The sequence below is a fragment of the Falco punctatus genome (genome assembly GCF_963210335.1).
Source record: "Falco punctatus genome assembly, chromosome: 6".
In the NCBI taxonomy this organism is placed as follows: Eukaryota; Metazoa; Chordata; class Aves; order Falconiformes; family Falconidae; genus Falco; species Falco punctatus.
In genome coordinates, this window is record NC_137585.1 from 11848630 (window position 1) to 11868683 (window position 20054).

Below are 20054 nucleotides of genomic sequence, written 5' to 3' on the forward strand. Positions count from 1 at the left end.
TCCCCTATGATTTACTGATGTAATGAAGTTTAAACCACCCTTTTACTCATGCAAATCACATTCAGGAACACGTTATATCTCCCTTTTACATATGGGCTGGCATATGCATATAAAAAGTGAGCAGACTAGGCACAATGCTTTTTATAGCATCTTTCATCTCAACAAACTTATTTGTATTTGTCATAGGAATAAATTAGATGTGCAAACTGTAGTCTGTCTTTTAATGAAAAAAAATTAAATTAAATTTTGTCCTTTTAATTCTAATAGGAAATAGTTCTGGTTGTGTTTTTTGGTGCTGAGTATGTCGTCCGATTGTGGTCTGCAGGCTGCAGGAGTAAGTATGTTGGCTTCCAGGGAAGAATACGGTTTGCCAGAAAGCCCATATCAGTTATCGGTAAGATTTAAACTCTCTCTCTCTCTTTTTTTTTTTCTTTAACTTTGCTTTTATCATCTGGTTTAAAGTAAAGATGTCAGTTACTGCAGACATCATATTGCAGTTCTGAGCTATGTCTATCACTCAAGCACTTGTCTGCTTTGTGAACCTGTGCAATTATTTCTTCTTTTGAATTGCTAGAACTGAACATTTAAAATATGTCTGTGAGACACAGGCAGACATCAGCTTAAGAAAGGCAAAATGATAAAGTGAAGAAATCTTTATTAAACCTACTTGTGTAATTGGATCAAGTTGGCAAGATTTTGAACACAAAATCCTTCCTTAGGTCTTCTTTAGTGAGCAAACACAAAGGTGAGTATAAATTGGGAAAAACATGGAAATGGGTTAAGTATAATTCTGGAAAAATACCCCTGGATAGTACTAAAGCAGTTTTAGATGGTTTGAGGGACTATTGTGGGTAGCATCACTGGAGTAGAGAGTTTAAGGGGGGAGAGGTAACTAATAGAAACTGTGGGACAGTGAGGGATTAATAAAGGTGATGTTTGGACAAAACTGTAGCAGACCATAAAATCAGTGTTTCTGTTTTAAGCCTGTGATTCTATATAGATTCCAGCAGAGCTGTGAATTTTACATTACTCAGAGGTGAAAAAAGAATGAGTTGATGTTTTCTTAACCACCTGTGATTTTATGAAACCGTGCAAAAACTCAGGAAACAACATATTCTATTATACATCTAGATGTGGGTAGTGAGTAATGTGATGAGATACTGTACTCATTTTTGGGTTATTGAGAAGGAAGTGTTTCATTACATACAAACAAATTCTTCAGCTCCTTCTAGAGCTGATCCTGTTTCATGATCTAACCATGAAGCCTTTTTTTAGTCTTCTAATCATGTTCTTGACTTATCTTTCAATTAAAAAATGCTTCCTGGGAAGGTATATTAGAGTACACAGGTGCAGGAGAAAATGTGGAAGTCCCATTAAACTGTGATTTCAACTTGGTAGTGGTTCTATATACTGATATTGTGCATCTACCACAATGTGTTTGTATAGCCCTTGGAGAAGATAAAGTGTTTTTTGTTAAGAAAAGCTAAGAATGACTACATCTGGCCGTGCATTCACAGGTATCAGGACTGGTTTTACATTTTAAATTCCTGTAAGAATACAATGCATTTAAAGTCAAGATTTATTTTTAAACATCAATTGCAGATGGAACTGTGTCTACATTAAGCCAAATAGCTAAACTTGGGAAATACATCTGCTGTGAATGATAGAATCATACTGACTTATCCTATCATTTTCAAATCAATAAGAATAAAATATTTAAAGGATTACAATACAATAATTGAAGGATTAAAACAGAATGTAAGAAATAATGTATTCATTTTACTTTTACATTAATATATTTTTTAAAATTCTATTTTAAAATCAGAAAATATCACTGAAATGTCTTTGACATCAGAGAGATTTCTTTCATGGGTTTTTGTCCATGCTGAAATTTGGATTAATTCTTAGAAAGGTTGGCTTGGGTAGGAATTTTGACGTTCTTTAATTTCTCCCATTCTCCTTCTTTTTTTTCCCCCTCTCTAATTGTAAATAAAAAATATTTTCATTCTTATTACAGGAAAGAGCTTTAGTATTCAAACTTAGTTATTACTTCTTTTATACACTTGTTTAATATTATTGCAGCCCATGCTGCATAAAACAGTATGTTAACTAATAGTTACTTCTATATATAAGTCACTTCTATGACTGAGGAAGGAAAACATTAACATAGATCGCACTGTTTCTTGAACGGTCTTTTAAAATTTTATCTAAAATGGAAAATGATGCAACATCTCCAACTTGTAAATCATTTTTTTTTATTTTTTTATGTAGGTTTTCTAAAGTTAGCAGACAGTTCATGGTTGATGACATGTGAGAAAAGAACTTGTCAGGAGACATAATTGAACTCATTCCCAGCATACCAAGAATCCCTAGAAAAATTGCTTTGTCTCTCCATGCTTCTTCATTCCCTAGTTCACAGAATGAGCAGGTTTAAAGAGTATGGTCCTCATCTACTATGAGGATGAATTATTTTTAATCAAAAAGCTGAGAATTGCATATTAGAAAGTAAATTTGTGAGAGCATTAGAAACAAGCCAGCAATTTGCTCAAAACAACTACTACTCAGGTAAGCTTCATTATAGGTGTTGCTATGCGCTATGCTGAAGTTTGTGCATAACTAAGTAATATTTCAGTGTCAAGCTGATATTATAGATAAAAATGGCAGCCATTTGGAATTTCTCAAGGATTCAGAACATAAGAGTAAGCCACGAGGACAGTGGACTAGCAGTGGACGAGGTTTTCAAAGCACATTCTAAATCACAGGGATTTATGTAGGTCTGTCATCTACATATGTAATGCACATTATATAGAAGATGCTGTCATTTTTGTCTCTCTACACCTCGTGTGTATATATAGACATATTTGCAAACATGTAAGTAGGTAGAATGGGAAGGATATCCACATGTTGCTGTTTATAAATTACTGAAATTGAATTTTTAAAATTGTCAAGTCTTCCCAACACTTTCTTTTTAAAAAACTAACATGAATATTAATGTAATGCTATTCTAAATAGTATTTCTTATTAGAGTTGAAAAAGTTATTTAAACAAATGTCGGCTATTTGTCCTGTTATTTTCAATGCCAAGTCTCTGCTTCAGTTTGAGTCTTGTGGAGACATTTCATGCAAAATATTTAAGCTGTTCCTGAAAAAGGCAATTCTGACAATTTCTTATGGAGAAGCAATAGCACTTTCACACTTTGAAGCAGACACTTGAAACTTAATGAGAAAATAGCTTTTTTGACTGTCACTGTAAATCAGCTCCTAGGTGACAACAAGCCTCTGAACAATTGGTAGCTCATGTGTACTTAAAATGCCATGATAAAGAATGCTTTTATATTCTTCAAAGATTCAATTTGAAGTGAGCCTGCACAATTCAAATTTCAGTTTTCTGTGAGCAGTAGTGCTGGGACTGGAAGTGGAAAATCTGTTGATTTTGGTTTTATACGTTTTTTCCTGAAACTGCCCAGGGCACGTGGAAAGGGAAAATACCAGGCTCAAATGCTGAGGTGAAGTGGTGTCATAGGGGGAGTGGAATGGGACATACAGGCTCAGTGAAATGACAGAAGGATGGATGTGATGTAAGAGTCTGGGAGAAGGTTGTATAAAGAGACTGACAAGCAAGCAGGAGGTTGAAGGAAAAAAAAGGGAAAAAAGTAGGGGACAAAAATACATGGGTTTGAAAGGGGGCAAGGTAAGGGCAGAAGAAGTGTAAAATAGGACCAGTATGTTTGAACCAGTCAGCTGGGATTAGTATGAGAAGCCTAAAGATTAGAAAGTGGCATGAAAACTAGGAACAGAGAAGAAGCAAAGACAGAACAACAGATTGTTTTTTTTGAAAAAATGAAATATCTCTACCATGTAGAACACACTTTCAAAAAAGTAGGAAGTACAAATGAAGAATCTATGTTACTACCTGATTGAAACTCACTTCAGAAGTGTCAGTTTTGTCCTCCTTCATTGCTGGTCAGCAGATGGGTATGTATATGTATGTCTGATAATTTAGTAAGGACGTTGGTGCATCATTTGCTGAAGAGTGAAGATCTGTATTATGATACAATGGGAAGAAAAACCTCCCTGAATTCTGAGAGTTTACAAACGTATGTTCACAATGTACATTATAAAGGAATGGCATAAAAAATTGGAAGATCAGGTACTCAAAATTTAAGAGTATCCTAAAACGGAAGCTCTTTCTGTAGCCTGAACTTATCCCTCCCTATATGTATTTTCATCTTCATAAATGTACAATTATTGTACTACAGTCTTTAAACTGACTGAGTGCTCTCCCTTGGGGAGGAACCCTGCTTTTACAGCAAGTATCAGACTGGGACTGGAAATTAATCCAAGTGAGAGTGAAGGATACTGTTGGTTGTAGAACTGCTGCAACATTTGCTGCAGCAACTACATGGTTGCGAATGAAGCAGAACGTTTAAAGGAGAGGGGTAAAAAAAGTCACTCTTGTGGAAGGCAGCTGTTGTTCCCTCTGATGTTGGATTCTATCCTGCATCTTGCCTAGGCATCACATGGAAAATGTGGCAGTCATTTAAATCAGTTTTCACAAGTGTACCTCATTTTCTGGATGTCCAAATGAAAACTTTGAAGTTAGATTACAAAGGTTCTGAGCTCTCACAGCTGCAAGAGAAGTCAGCAGGCACTGGTTTTTTGGAAGTGCTATATAATGTTAAGTGCTCTGAAGAGTAAAGTGCTGCCTGTTTAAAACTGGCAAGGCAAATTTACAAAAAACTTTTCCTCATTCTGTCTACATTTGCTACCCATTTATAATACTATCCTTTATTTTCTGGTTAGAATTTGAAAGTGAAGCATTGAGATGCTCTGAAGAGAATTACCACAGAAATGCCCATGAGGAAATCAGAAAAATATCTTCTCAGAATAATGTTAGAATAGGGTTCAATAATTCAAAGCAATAGACCTGTTCACTGAACTAGGATAAGAGAAAATAAGGGATGCTGGCACTGTGAGCAAAATCCATTATTTGCATTGTATAATGCTGGAACTGTGTAAACTGTGAAGCTGTGGGAAAAAAATTGGAACTCTGGAAACAATTATTTTTTCAGACAATTAAAGACTGTATCACAAAGTAAACCAACAACTCCGATTCTTTTTAGGTAACTTTGTTATGACAGTTCCCTAAACTTTGAAAGCTTGGCTTTACAGCTGTGGTACAATTTTTAAACTGTGTATGTGTGTATATATGGATATGATACTTGAATTTATGCATTTCATTGTTGATCGAAGAAAACCTTTACTTTCCTGCTTAAATCAAGAGCCTTAAGCCAAGATGTGGATTCATTTCTAGGGTATGCATATGCCTTTGCTTTTGTTGTTTTTGTGTTTAAAGCTGCCTGATCTGTCAGGAACTTTAAAATTTCCATTATTAAATTAATCATGGAAGAAACTGTAGTCATTGCTTTTTTGATGTGAAACTATTACATTAACTTCCTCCCCACCAAATTTCAGCTAGCTTCATTTCTTGTTTTAAACTGCTTTCCTCAGTCTGTATTTGTTGTGTGTTGCAATGTTGAGAACTAACATTTAATGCATTCTTTCTCCTGTTTCTTTTTTCCCCCCAAACAGATCTAATTGTGGTAGTAGCTTCAATTATTGTTCTGAGCATAGGATCTAATGGACAGGTGTTTGCCACCTCTGCAATAAGGTATGTTCTAGTGACTGTAGCTCTTCGCAACCACAGAATTTATTAGATGTATATCTAATTTCCCAGTTTCTGAAGTATATGTAATTTTCCTAATATAGGAAAAGTTATTTTATTGAAACACTGGACAGTGGAAGACTGTGTTATTGTGCATGATCACTGGTTGGGAAACAAGAGTGTAGAAGCAAGGCATATGAAAAATAGTGGGAATGCTGAAGCTGCTGAAGCCATGAGGAAAAAAATAAACATTATGTCCTATAGAAAACATCAAACAGGTCTCTTTCTGAGACAATAGAGCATTACAGAACATCAGTTTATTTAAGAAGTAATCCAGACAGCACTTAACTTGGTACTTTTTGAGTATGAGTAATTACTTTGTTTAAAGAGTAATTATGCTTTGGTGGATTTGTTTGGCACAAGTAACTCATAACATACATGAACCAGAAACATTTGATGTCTACAGTGTTTGTTCAGCTTGCATCAAATACTGCAAGCTTATTTTGGAAGTAAAGTGGGTAAATAGAAGAAAGGCATGATAAGCAGAGTAGGTGTACTTCCCACTCATTCTAACTAAACTTGCAAGATGTTTTACGTGTTCTATTACAAGCCTCTGGTTTCCAATGCAGTCTAATCACTGGGAAGAGAGAATGTACAGTACTTTCTAAAATGTCTAGCTGTGTAGATAAACAGTAGAGGGAACTACAATTATAAAGTATTTTTAAGGTAACTATTACCCTGGAAGATTAATCATTACATGATGATAAAGACTCACAGAGGCAGCATGAATATGATTTATAAGTTCATCTAGTAGGAGAGCGGGGTGAATGTGAAAATTCCAAAGATGTTGTTTAATTTAACTAGAAGTGTAGGAAGGACTTTAATGAAAATGCCTGCTGCGTGTTTATATGTGAACCCAGGTGGCTTTGTCTCAATGCAACCTTTCCTGGTGTTAATTATACAGTCACTGTCCTACAACTCAGAATGCTTTCTGCCAGAGAAACTGAACCCACATCTCTGCAGTGCTGTTATGGCCCCATTGAAAAACCATCTGGGTCAGGCAAGTCTTATTCCCATCAGGTTTCCTTAGAGCTGTGATGTGAGTGGCTGGTTTTGAATTATGAAGGAATGAATCTCATATCCTTGCCTTTGCTTTTAAGGTGAAATGTTATGGTCCTCTTTGGACCTCCCTTAAATTCCAGCAATCCCAGAAAACATGGGTACATGCATGTCAGGTTGTTTTCTTGTAGAACAAAGTTGCAAGCTCCAGACCCACTAGGTATGACAAGTTGACATTTTGATCACTGCAGCAACCAGTGAGACTGAAACCTAGTTCACAGAGTGAACTACAGAGTTCATAGCAGAATCTGATAGCTTTCTGTCCTTACTGTTATGAGTTCACTACATTGGTAAAAATGGTCTTTCCAACCAATTTCTTTTCTCTTTTCAGAGGAAATGTGTTGTGCATATCCAGAGGCTGCATATCTGGATTTTCTTGTTCACTATCTTGATTTTTAAAACTGCTAGCCTATAACATGCATGCAGCGCTTGGCAGTAACATAGCTGTGACCATCTCTTATACAACAGAGATGGGAAAATCGAGAACTGCCATTAGGTCAAGGCATCGAGAGGTGTGTCTAATAATTGTACAGGGGAGCTACATGTAGATCTCTCCTCCCCTGACGTAAGTGACCAATGAGCTATTGCATTACATAAGTTTATTGGTGCTTATGTATTTAGTAGTCTTACAATTCTTCTTAGACTCATGTTCTAATTAAGAGGTTTTAAGTGGATATTTTAAAGTTTCCAGCTAATTAAAATTATTATTCCAATGAGATACAGTGTTCATATACCCAGTCACTGAAGTTATGAGAATCATAGTCAAGTAAAATAGGCAAGTTTCTTCTGAGTTGAAAACAAGTATTTTAGACATTCTGGGTTTGTTTTTCTTTTAACTAATGGTTGTGCTAGTCAAAACTTCTGCTATATTTGAATATAATGAAATGTGATCTAAACATACTGACTACTGAGATGCCTCCAGCCTAAGATGTAACAACCCTAGCCTGGGGCAATGCTATCACAGTTCTTTAATACGTCAGATGTTAGTGAATAGAGTCAACTATGTATAGATAAAGCAGTATTGTTCTCAATCATTAGTTTTATTTAATGTCCTATTTTTCTCACAGGGGGATCCGGTTTCTCCAGATACTTCGCATGCTTCATGTGGATCGACAGGGTGGCACCTGGCGACTATTAGGATCAGTTGTTTTCATACATCGTCAGGTACTAGACCTTAAAATCCCCAGCACGTTGTTTACTTTAGTATAATCTTTTCATGGACTTCAAATCATAGTCTGATTTAGATGAACAGTTACTGTTGCAGAAGAAAAACTAAAAGTCTATCATGTGTTTCTGCTTTTAAAATGGGAACACTATTCTTTACTTCAGGTCAGTGGCTAACAGGATATCAGCATCAGTATTATTTTTGGAAATTAACTGTTGTACTCTTTCATGTTATTCAATATAATTTATTAAATGCAGTTATGTGGCGTGCCTTTCATACAGCAAAATTTGTCCACTGTCTTCACAGAAGATGTGGTCATAGCTTGGTTGTTCTGTGGAAAAACAAGTATTAGTGGAAAAGCCTTGGTAAAGCAAGTCAATTATTTAAATCGTTCTATTTTCTTTGCTTAAATAAGGACTTTTCTAACCAATTCTACAAATAAAAATGCTAACTATGTTATAATAGTATCAAGAAAAGTTACTTTTTGAATGGTGTAGTCATAGAGGTAAACTTGGCTGTAGTTATATGTCCATTAAAGCTTTGAAACAGTTATTCTGTATAAAGGTTCATTAAGCAGGAAAAGCTCAAATATTTTAGCACAGACTTTTAAAAATTTCCAGTTGAAGGCTTCTTTTTGAAGCTTCATGGAATCTCTTGTATTAGCTTTGTGAACATAATAATAAACGTTTATCATTAGCCTTTAGATCTTGCATATCATACCATATTGTGGAGGGCTAATACTGTGCTATGAATCTTTACATCAGACTTCTAAGTGTGATTCTTTAACCTGCTCTTTATGAGTATAGATTTTTCCTCCAGATATTGACGAATATTTATGGATTCCCACACAGACATTATTTAATTTCCTAGAATGAAACATAAAAAAGTCTTGTAATCCAAAAGATTAATTTAATATTAAAAGTTACTTTTCTTCCCTTTATTTTTTCCCCCAGTACTGTAGGAAATTCTATGTCATGATGGCTGTGCAGCATTGATGCACACTGAAGTGCTCCAGTATAAAGCCTACTTTCAGCCTGTACAACAGTATGACTTTTAATGCTCCAAGTCTGTGTGGTCTTCATTTATTATGGCCTGGATATCTAGCTAGGGCAGAGCTGATATTCAAATACACTTTCTCAACATTTACTAAACTCACTGACAGAGGTGTTTGAGAGAATTTTTTCCTGTGGGTGTTAAGAGTTTTAGTCAAGAATCTGGAAATACTGTCTCCAAAATATAACACTTAAGTTTTAAATGTCATAAACATAAATAAGTTCAATGATTTAAAAGGAAAAAAAAATACCTTTGGAGAAGTGATTTTATGAATAAATGCATCTGAAGTTCTGCTAATCCAAAGAAGTGATTATGATGATATAAAACTCTACAGATCTGTAGTACTTGTCAAAGCAGATCACCCACTAACACATTAATAAAAAAAAAATCAAACACACCGCTCTGTATTGACATTGGACAAGTGTAACTGAAATCCTAGCATGGAAGGGAAAATGGAACCTTTATTCCTATCCAGTCCCTTAAAGAAATTTTTGTTTTAAATTAACAAAACAGAACAAAAACACCTCAGCTGTTTTTTCTTTCCAGGCAGAGTACAAGGCCTTAATTTATTTGTTGAGTTTGGTACTCTTTCAGAAAAAATGGGACCCTAAATCCTTAAACAATGTCAGAAAATAAATTCATGTCTTTGTTACCTGTGAAAATAACAAGCACTTGGTCCTCTGTGGGCCCAGAAGAGCTTTCTACAGTTGTCACCAATGATTTCCATGTGTTTTGGAATTTTACATATAGCTCTATTAGCTCATTCAGGCCCGATTTGGCTAGGATGCACTTCTATTTTCAGCAGGTTGAGCTTATGCAAGCATTTCTTGCCAAAAGCAACAAAACATGAGTCAATATCATATGTGGTGATGGAAAGACATGGAAAATTCATGCAACTTACTGAAAAACGGAGTTAGCCAATCCGGCTAGAGCTTGTAAGCCTCTCAATTAGTTTTACTTATTCATCACCTTGCTTTTGAGGTCTTCTACTCCTTTGAGGAGTCTGTTACTGATGAATTGTGGATCTGGGGTTTTCTTGTATTTTTCCCAAGTGTCGAATTTAATATTGTGTGGTCCTTATTGTAACTGAAAATATAAATCTGTCTAAGATAAAAAAATGTGTTGACTCAAGTCTCTCAATATTCAAATTTACCTTTGTGTATATTTGGTTTTTGTTTTTCTGCTTCCTTTGCATATATGTGTCTGAAAGTCCTTGCTGAAAACACTAATTCTTATTAGGCAGCACTATTTATTCTTAAACTCTTATCTATTAAAATATCATACAAATGTGAAGTTTTAAGGCCTTATTTCTGCAAAATGCTCCTTCCTATGAGATCATGTATCAATTAATACTATTTGACATTGGTAGACACCAATCTATCCATATTTCTTGAAGCATGTATTATTTTAAAATCTGTAGTCTCTCTTACATGAAGTATGTATTAGATAACTGCCATTCTTAATAATTAAATATAGGTATATATTTTCATCTTTCAATACATATGTAACATGGATTGACATTTAGAATAAGTATAAGGCAATTGCATTTTCATCTGGTTTTTACTTAAAGAGTTCAGTCTTTAGGTGAATAAGGCTGGAGCTGAATGTGCCAATGGTGAAATAAGTCAAGTGGATCTGTTGATGTTTCAACCACTTTGAAAGGTTCTCATAAGACTATGCATAGCACTTCTGAAAAGCACATTTTTCTGCCCGCTTTTCAAAAAACCAGCACTCAACACAGAAATATTCCAATTATCATCTACTCTCTAATTCTGTCCTCTGAGACGAAATTAACATTCCTCAACATGTAAAATCTATTAATATCTGAGATGTAAGCAACACACCAAGTGTAACTAAAAGATTGCTGTTGATGTGGCAGGAAGTCACAAATCTGCTAGAGGTGAAAGCGGAATGTTTTCTTTGTAAGCACACAACAAGAATTAGCCTCCATTTCTGTTGTAGCTTTCTAAGGATCATTGAACTTACAGTCTCAGGTGTTATCAGTTTCATCCTGCATTGAAAAAATATTTTGTAAGCAAACAAAAAAAAAAATGTGAAAAATTAGAGAAATGCATATATTCAACTATAAATGTAAACACAAGGAACTTTTCAGAGGAATTATGTCATATCTACAAATACAGAGTGTACCGTCATCATTAGAGAAAAAAGTGAGAAAAGAATGGTGACCAGCATAGAAATCTGAACTACTGAAAAGTCTTGTTTAGCAAACAGGTCTGCAAAAAGTTAAGGCTTAGATTAAAAGACTTGCCCATGGGCAAAACTGAATACTATCAAATTTCATTATTTAGGTCATTATCAAATGATTAGAGAAAAACTACCTACTTTGCTTTGTGCCAAGATTGCTTAGCCACTTTCTGAATCTAGTTTTAATTAGTGCTATAGCAGAAGGAAGGATATATATAGCTCCTGCTGTTGAATGCAGTTACTAGCTTCCAGGACTACATTTTCCCCGAAAGCTCTTATAATGAAAATAAAATAAATAAATGAATAGATAAATAAATAGATAAATAAATAGATAAATTAATAAATAAATAAAAGATCTGAAGGAGGTTTGATGATAAAACCCAAACCTTCCCTCAGAAATGGTTTGAGAAATGTTGGTAGACTGTCACAGAAAATCTGTGAAAACCTGACATACTTTATGAGTGGAGGTAATCCTTAGACAGGTTTCAATTTTAAATTTTTTTGTATAACAATATTTTAATTCCTCTATTGATTTTGATCCAAGGAAAGAAAAATAACTTGTCAAGAATTTAAGGAAGGTGCCAATGAAGATGTAGCACAACAATATTTCATGATAAAGGTTGTTAAATATGTGCAAAGAAAATAAAGGAATAATATGTGTTAACTATTGAAGCATTGTAAGCATTAAGTAATTAAAATAAGCTATTTTCCCTCATAACGAGGTATTGGATTTTCCTGAGGGGTAGGTGAATATCTCATTTGATTATGATATAGTGCTGCTTTGGTAAGCTTATATACAGTTTTGCGTTTGTGATACCACACATTTTGGCTTTTTTAAATGCGCGAGCATATTTTTTCCTGAAAACTGACAATCCTGTATCTAAGTAACATCAGTTCTGATACAACTTTCCTATCCAAAAACCTATAGAGAAACTGGTATATTCATGAGGACTGTATCATGCCCTAACAGAAGGCCCTTCTAATAAACTGGCCTAGCCTCAGTCAGTCTGTTTTTTAGGACAGAAGTAGAGGTTTTATCTTAAGATTTTATTTTATCTTATCGTGAAACTGTTAAGGCATCAATATTCAGTTTTAAGCAACCTAAGTATCAGATACACAAGTTCATTGCTTAGATATAGTCATAATCGCAATACACATTTTGCTATTTCTTAACTGTTATTTTAACATACTGTTTATAAAGTGAATTTCTAAAACTGCTTTACTATTTTAAAAATGTATTAACATTTGATATTTGAGTGGACAGCTAAATCGAATGAGCCCTATTAAAGGACATGAAACAGGAGAGATGTACCTCCCTACATTTAGCTGTCCAAATGATCTTGTATAAATTATGGCTTCTTGAATTCTTTAGTCTGGTATGAATAGAAAGGAAGTCACTGAACCACCTGTTTTACTGGAAGGAAATTTCATACCTGAAATATAATTTACTAATTTGTCTACTCCAATGCAAAACCCCCCAGATATTTACAGCGTTTTACAATGATAGAATATATATGATGTAAACCTTACGCACTTGTTTGCTTTCTCTTTTAACAGGAACTCATAACCACGTTGTACATTGGATTTTTGGGATTAATTTTTTCATCCTATTTTGTTTATCTTGCTGAGAAGGATGCAGTTGATGAGGATGGAAAGACAGGTTTCTCTAGCTACGCTGATGCCCTTTGGTGGGGTGTGGTAAGTCTTTACTATCAAAATACATGCACAAACTTAGTGCACGAGATTTTCTGCTGAAGTCATGATCTGTTTAAAAAAAGCTGGCCTTTCTATTTTTGCAGAACATATTTCTGTAGGGAAACTGTAGGAAAGAAAAATATAATCAATAGAATTAAATTATTTTGGCATTAAACTTTATTGTGAAAGCATGAGAGCAAGTCCTTAGAAAAGGTCATTGAATGTTTACAGATATAAAAAGTCCACATAGAAATTAACATTTCGAAAAGAGTATAAATATACTCCAAAAGCTATACCACTTCTTTTAAACTCTACTTAGTTATCTGCAAAAGGTGCATAACTTAAGAAGTATATTTGTTGAAGTTGAGTTAATGACTCTATTTTTTTAAATCTTTCTGTGTAAAGCTCACTCTCTCAGTAATAATGCAGACCCTGATGGAGGTTACAGGTTATTGTTTGTTTGGTTTTTTTTAATAATTCTATGATTCACCCTAAAGGTAAATAGGTCCATCAAAAGCAACTGGAAAAGCTTCACAGATTCATCAACTACTTTGGATATCAATCGTCAGTCAGAGTCAGTGCAAATCTTTGGTGAAATAATGAAAAAAACATCATTAAGGGGGAAGTGGGATTTTGAGAACATTGTGGTAATTATTGTGTGCATGCCCAGAATCAGTTTACAGAGGAATAGACAGCTATGAACAGAATAAGAGACCACATTGTTTCCACACTCCCTTCATATGGCTCTTCTCATCATGTTTCTCACTGTGACTCATGCTCACATTCCTTATTAGTTGTTGCACGAATCATCTCTTCTCTTGTGGCCCCTTTTCCCACTAGTGAACTTCATATATTTTATGAGTTGACTGTCTCATTCTGACAAACCCAAGGAGATCCATCACATCAGTGTTAGTGACAAAGAAAAAATGAGAGGACTACAACAGATGCAGAGCCACCAAGCTCCAGAGAGAGAAGTATATATTTCAAGAGTGATTTGAAACTCAATAAACTGGATTTGTTCTTAGATAATAGACTTGAAAAATGCCAATATATTTATTGGGCCATAAACCAAATTTTATCTGCATCCAAATAAACTGGTAAGTCTGGGAAAGCAGACAAGAAGTTCCTAATAGATATATGTGTCTAACCCTTAACTTAGATGTTGTGTAAGCCTCTACTTCAATGAAGTATACAGAAATATAGCTATATTACACGTAGCGTGAGTTACTACATTTTAAGTGGTTCAGTATATTAAAACATAAATTCCTGTCATTAGGTTGTCAGGTATTAAATCATCACCTGTGGTTGTGCAAAACAGTACAAACCAAGAAGAATCTAGTAAATAAGAAAAATCAACTAAATGGCCAGTTGGACCTGATTATCTAATGTGCTGGGAAGAAACCATGAACTAGCCCATTCAACAATCTCTTGTTAAAGTCCTCAATAGACATATGGTAAAATTTTCAGAACATAAAATCTCATTATTATAGTAATGAGATAACCTCTAGCTAGTGGAGGAAATAATAAATGTCCCAGAAGCACAGATTGTGCTGTATTTTAAAAGCAAAAGTAATTTTAGGGTGTAATTGATGTTGTGAAAGATACCCCCCATGTCTGCTTTAAGTAAACAAACCAGTACACAGGCTCACTTACTCTGCTATTGTTTGAGCAGTGCAGCTCAAATACACATTTAAATGACTGAACACAGTGGAACACAGCTACTGTTTCTGTTTTTACTAATGGTCTAGCTGAATAGTCTGTGATGTATGTCTAACTAAAAGTGGGGCTGCCTGCGGGAAGCTCAGCATCTTTAGGGGCTCCTATAAAAGTTTGTGCTAGTTCAGCTAGACCTATGAGAAATATCTCATAAATTTTTTTAGCATAGTGAAGTTCCAAAGTTTGTAGTAACATGTGAATTAGAATTACACCAGTGAAAGAAATGGAAAGCATATAGTTTGTAATAAGGAGATCTTAATTTAATATGAAAACATTAGAGGATGTGATTCATCTGCACAATGTCATTGGTGTTTCATAAAGTAATTCCTAGTCTTGTAACTGCAAAAGCTAGAAATACCCAAATTCAAACATGAATGGGAGGGTAAAAGAGCCCCTTATCAAACTGAGTGGAGTAAGGTAGAGTGGAAAACAAAAAAGGATTTTCAGCAATCCGTTTGGGAACTAGCTATGATTTTTAGCATCCGGTTCTACCCATGTATATTCATGCATGTGTTATTCATGCATGTAATAAAACTTCAGTGTGAAGCCAGTGTACTTTTTCTGCCTTTCCCTCTTATTTTTGGGGTTTTATTGCTTGTTTTTTTAGCTCTAGTTATCAAGAGCTTGCTTTATGCATTGAATGTTTAGGTAGAGATTACAAAATATTTTTAAATGCTAGAAGCTACAGTCTTGATTTGAGTAAAATATAAAAAATGAAGTTCAAAAAAGTCGGGATGTGTTTATATAAGCATATTTTGTTAATATTTTGGGCTTCAGGAATTTAAAAGGAGTTCAGTTATGAAGGGCAACAGATAAGTTTAAAATGCACATTACCTTGCTGAGATTACTTGGAATCTGTATTTCAAAGTGTATGCATATGCCTTGTGAAGTGTTCAATGGGTTTTGTTGTTGTTTTCTGAAACTTGACTTGTTTTGTGTAATAGCAAGATAAAATCAGCTTTGTTTTTCTCTAGCAGTGTGAGGCACATGAAGAACACTGTTTAAATTGTTTAAGCTTTTCAGACGTCTAGGCCTCCTCAGCATTAGTGAGTCACGGTGCAGGTGCAGTTCACAGCTGGGAACAGTGACAAAGGACAAAGTGAATCAGTTTCTTTTTCTTTTCAAATCTTCTGTAACATAGAAACACAGATGTGGAGTTACTAGGGAGTGAAATTTGATTTCACTTTTGCCTTTCAAAACTGAACCATAGGAAAAAAGTCTTGGTAGCAAGTATTTGAACGTCTTATGTGTCTGACAAAAACCACAGAGTGTATTATGGGTAACATTTTGCTTTGAGTAGAAAGTGCAAGCTTGCTGAACTTGATACAAATGACCTGAAAGTTTTAAATATGAAGAAAAGGGAAAATAAAGAATGAATGAGAGTTGGAATTAAATGCTAACTACATTCACCCGCTCCAGTTAAATCCAAGGTTGTTTCACCTAGATTTGGCAGGCACACAGATTAAACTGCAAAGACCTATCAAAGTCTTGTGGTATTTTATATGAAGCCACTTTCAGAAGTTATAGCATGTTAGAACACATGCAAAAGCATTTCCAACAGCATTGTCAGTCTGCCAGAACTGCAGCCCATGTCACAGCAGTTATTCTGTTCTTTCTGGGTATTTTTTCTTAAGGAAAGAAGGGCATGTAGGAGACTTCTCTTCTGGACATGGCACTTCCATGCTCGTCTCTTGCTTATTGGTTTTGCTGCAAACTGGACTATTCTGTACCATTGAACTTGAGTGAAATAGTCACTCCAGTAAATTGCTGTTATCTGGCAGAGGTATTTGGGAGCAATTGCTGACAATTTCCAGCAGTAAATCTCCATGCCAGAGGTAGCAGTTTGAACCCCTTTATACTTCATACATTTTTTGAGGTGTGCAGTTCTGACTCTTCAAACTTCAGGACACCTGCCTTATCTCAAAGCATGTGAGAAGCTCTGCTGACTTGTACTATATTAGAGTTCTTCCTTTTTTGAAGTGTACATATATGTTTTCAAAGCCTGTTAGAGCATCTGCATACCAGCTGGAATGTGCCATGGCAAATCTGTGTTACAAAGGAGGTGTCATTTTCCAAAGCCTAGTTATTAAACATTCTCTGAGCAGATAACTAATAACTTTTGGATATACAGGTAGAAAAAGATTCTGTTGTCATTAAGAAAGCCAGAGAATTACATTATTTATAATCCTTTCCACATACTTCAATGCACTAATTAGATTACCAAGAAGTCACCCTCTTAAGGTAGCCAGGGAGAAACTTTCTGAGACATGTTCAGGCACCTGCAGGAATCTGCCAGCCAAATGCCTGCTGTAGAGATGGAAAATCATCTTTTCTGTGGTTACAGCTTTCATGCTGTCTTCCATAGTAACGCTAAGGCAGCTCAACATTACTGCAGTTTGTTTTTAAGTCCTGAGTGCTGGAGAACTCAAAAAACCCCCAACAAACCAAACCACCTAAAAAACCAACAAACCCACAAAAAAACAAGAAGCCTTTCATTAGAAAAAAACAGAGAGGAAAAGGAAGGAAAAATCCCAGACTTTAAGGGGTCATCTGGGTGCACTGAGGAGCTGAAGTGCCGTTAAAGAAATGCTGCTTTAACTTCCTCCACTCCCCAGTAACACGTACTGTATTTCAAAGTTGAAATTTGGGGGGTATATTTTAATTTTGGAGGGGTGGAAAACTCATCTGTTTGTACCACTGGTAGTACACAGCAACGGAGTCACTTCATGGGCAAGCCACATTAAATCTGGACAAACACCTGGCAAGACAGAGCTCCTGCTGAGAGCAGTTTGCGGTTCAAAATAATATCCATTAGAGGATCTAGATACTACAAAGTTAACTTAATCAAGTGAGAAATTCATGATGAATAAACACAAGCCTTTTTTTTTTTTTTTTTTAACTTGGAAAAACTAAGTTCAATAGTATTTGGTCATTTTTTCCCCCTGAAAATTTCCTTTCCAGTTGTCCAGAACTGCTCTGAGAGAAGGAAATATATCCTTCCCGCATCTTTATTGCTGATAGCTTCTTCTGAGAAGCCTGTTTTTGCATAATCAAAGCATTTGTCCACAACTTTTCCCATAAAAGATAGTATTTCCACATCTTTTTTGTAGTTAGTGTAAATTTACATATTCCTTTAAGTCTGTTCTGGTTGTATTTCTGCTACCATTCAAGGCAAAGCGAAGGAAGTGGGACTAGGTTTAGGGTTGGTGCCCCCAAACAGAAGTACATTTTTTCTATTTAAAGCTTTCCCCCATAGCTGGTATTGGTAGCAGAATTCTTCATTTCCTCATCAGAAGTATTCCACTTCTTAGGGGTAGAAGTCATCTTTCTTGTGCTATTTTATTACAGTGTCAGGACTCTGAGTATGCTAAACAGCTTTAATGACTCTGAGCAGCCACACCTGGGACAATCCCCAACACCCATGACCCAGGACCTCTATTCAGGCTCAGCCCTGGGTACTTATTTCCTGCCTGAGCTGGTGTCTAGTTCAGCCACGGTCTGATCATCCAGAGCTCAACCTATAGGCTGACTTCCATACTTCACCTCAGATTTAACCTATGATAATGCCATATGATTTAGACTCTCTGTTGGACACAGATGCTGTCTGTGAGTCTGTCCTGCTCTGGGGCTGGGCTCAGCGTGATGATACCCCTGTCTGGCCAGCTGTGGGGTTGCCTTGGCGTCCCTCCTTGGAATCACCTTCTGTTGGGGAGCAGCTGTCCCTTGCTGCATTACAAATCATTCTGATGGGCCAGCCTTCACCTGGACTATGATACCCATCACATCACCAACCCTTTACTGACCACTGGGCTCCTAATGAATTCTCTTTCCACCTGCTGAGGCTCATCAGCAACAGTCCCAAACCTCTGTCCCAAACCTCTGTCCCACTCCTTGCCTATGTGGCTTTTCAAGGATGACTTGACACCCACACAGTGATTTAGTCCCTCAAGAGCAAGTCCCTACTGCTCCCAAACCTGTGTAAGGACATGCTTTGATGAGTGGGGAGGCTTTTGCCATGGCCCTGGGGGCACTAATTGGCTTAATGACCCTGAGCAGCATCACCTGTGGCTTCCACCCACACCAGGGGTTCTGTTTAAGCCCACCACTCTGGAGAAGGAGAGCTGGTTTCTACATCAATGGTAGGGGTGTCTGGCTATGGAGTTCCTTGATCTTGACTTCAACTCATCTTGGCTTTACCTATTCCATGGGGACATGCATGCTGGTTACTGGACCTGATCCTAATCCTGACCTGTGTGTAAATTTTCTGGCTTGATGTCAGACCTGCCCCACTGCTGTGATATTGCCTTACAATCTGGACTGTTGGTTGGAGCTGGCTGCTCTTTCTGTATATGTTTTGCTTGGGTGCTGTAGGACTGGGTCTTAACTGGGGAGGCACTGCCTTGCTGGCTGTGTTATCTCCCTTGAGTCTGGACCCCTTGTCCTTTAGGGAGTACCCGGCCCTTGCTGCAGCCTAATAAGCAAGGAGCCGATCCAGGTACAGTAATATGATGTATTCTGTGGCTTAAACATAACTTTGAGTGGCAAGAAACTGGGGGGGCAGGGGGAAGCTGAGCATGGGGTTTGGCTCTATTTAGCTTTTGGTCGTCTAGCATGTTTACTTTGGGAAGTAATGTCTTCTGGACTAGTTGTGCGTTTCTCCTCTTGTTACAAAGATTCAGCTTGGATGATGTTCGTTCTGTCACTTTTCCTTCTTGTTGGTGTAGGGCATAACTTACCCTGCCACAGCTAGTGTCTCTGCCTGACTGTAGGATTTGCTGATGTCTGTGCATGGGCTGTGTGCAAATTGGCACTTTCAAGGCTTTCTTTTCAACCCTGTGAAACTACATTTTAAAAGCAAAAGTGGAAAAATTGCAAGCCTATGGTTTCAAGCCTACAAGCCCAATCCTTGTGGTTTTGGGAGGATGGAAGCAGCCAGCTACAAACTGTGAAACAGTTGTACTGGGTCTAGACTACTGTTGCATCCAAAACAGTGGCCATGCGAATGCTTGCAGAAGAATATAAAACCAGGATAAAACACTTTAGTGTTTAGCATATACCTGTGGTCTCTTTATGCATAAATTCAAACACTCTTGATACATATGTATCTTGTAATGCTGTTTTTTTTTTTTTTTTTTTTGGCCTGCTTTTGGGGAAGAGAGGGAAAAAAAAAAAAAAAAAAAAAAAAAGAGTACTGTGTTGTAGTGAATAAAATGTTTTTTCTGGCCTAGGTAACGGTCACAACAATTGGTTATGGTGACAAAGTTCCCCAGACGTGGATTGGAAAGACAATAGCTTCCTGTTTTTCAGTATTTGCTATATCTTTCTTTGCTCTGCCAGCGGTAAGTAGAACATGGATCACTTTATTAAGGTGTCTGTCTGCCTTGGGCTCACAATTAGGTAGCTTTAAATTGGTACTTTTGATAGGAAATAATGGGGT

General features: G+C 36.3%; 1 protein-coding gene across 1 annotated transcript in view; it reads left to right on the forward strand.

Moving 5' to 3' along the window:
* LOC308065854 (potassium voltage-gated channel subfamily KQT member 1-like) overlaps positions 1-20054 on the forward strand; it is a 520908-nt gene that overhangs the window by 52830 nt on the left and 448024 nt on the right. Inside the window, exons 3-7 of the mRNA XM_080392405.1 lie at positions 268-394; positions 5592-5670; positions 7851-7947; positions 12764-12904; positions 19846-19956. Of these exons, the coding sequence (XP_080248531.1) occupies positions 268-394; positions 5592-5670; positions 7851-7947; positions 12764-12904; positions 19846-19956 (555 nt within the window). The remainder of the gene's footprint in view (positions 1-267; positions 395-5591; positions 5671-7850; positions 7948-12763; positions 12905-19845; positions 19957-20054) is intronic.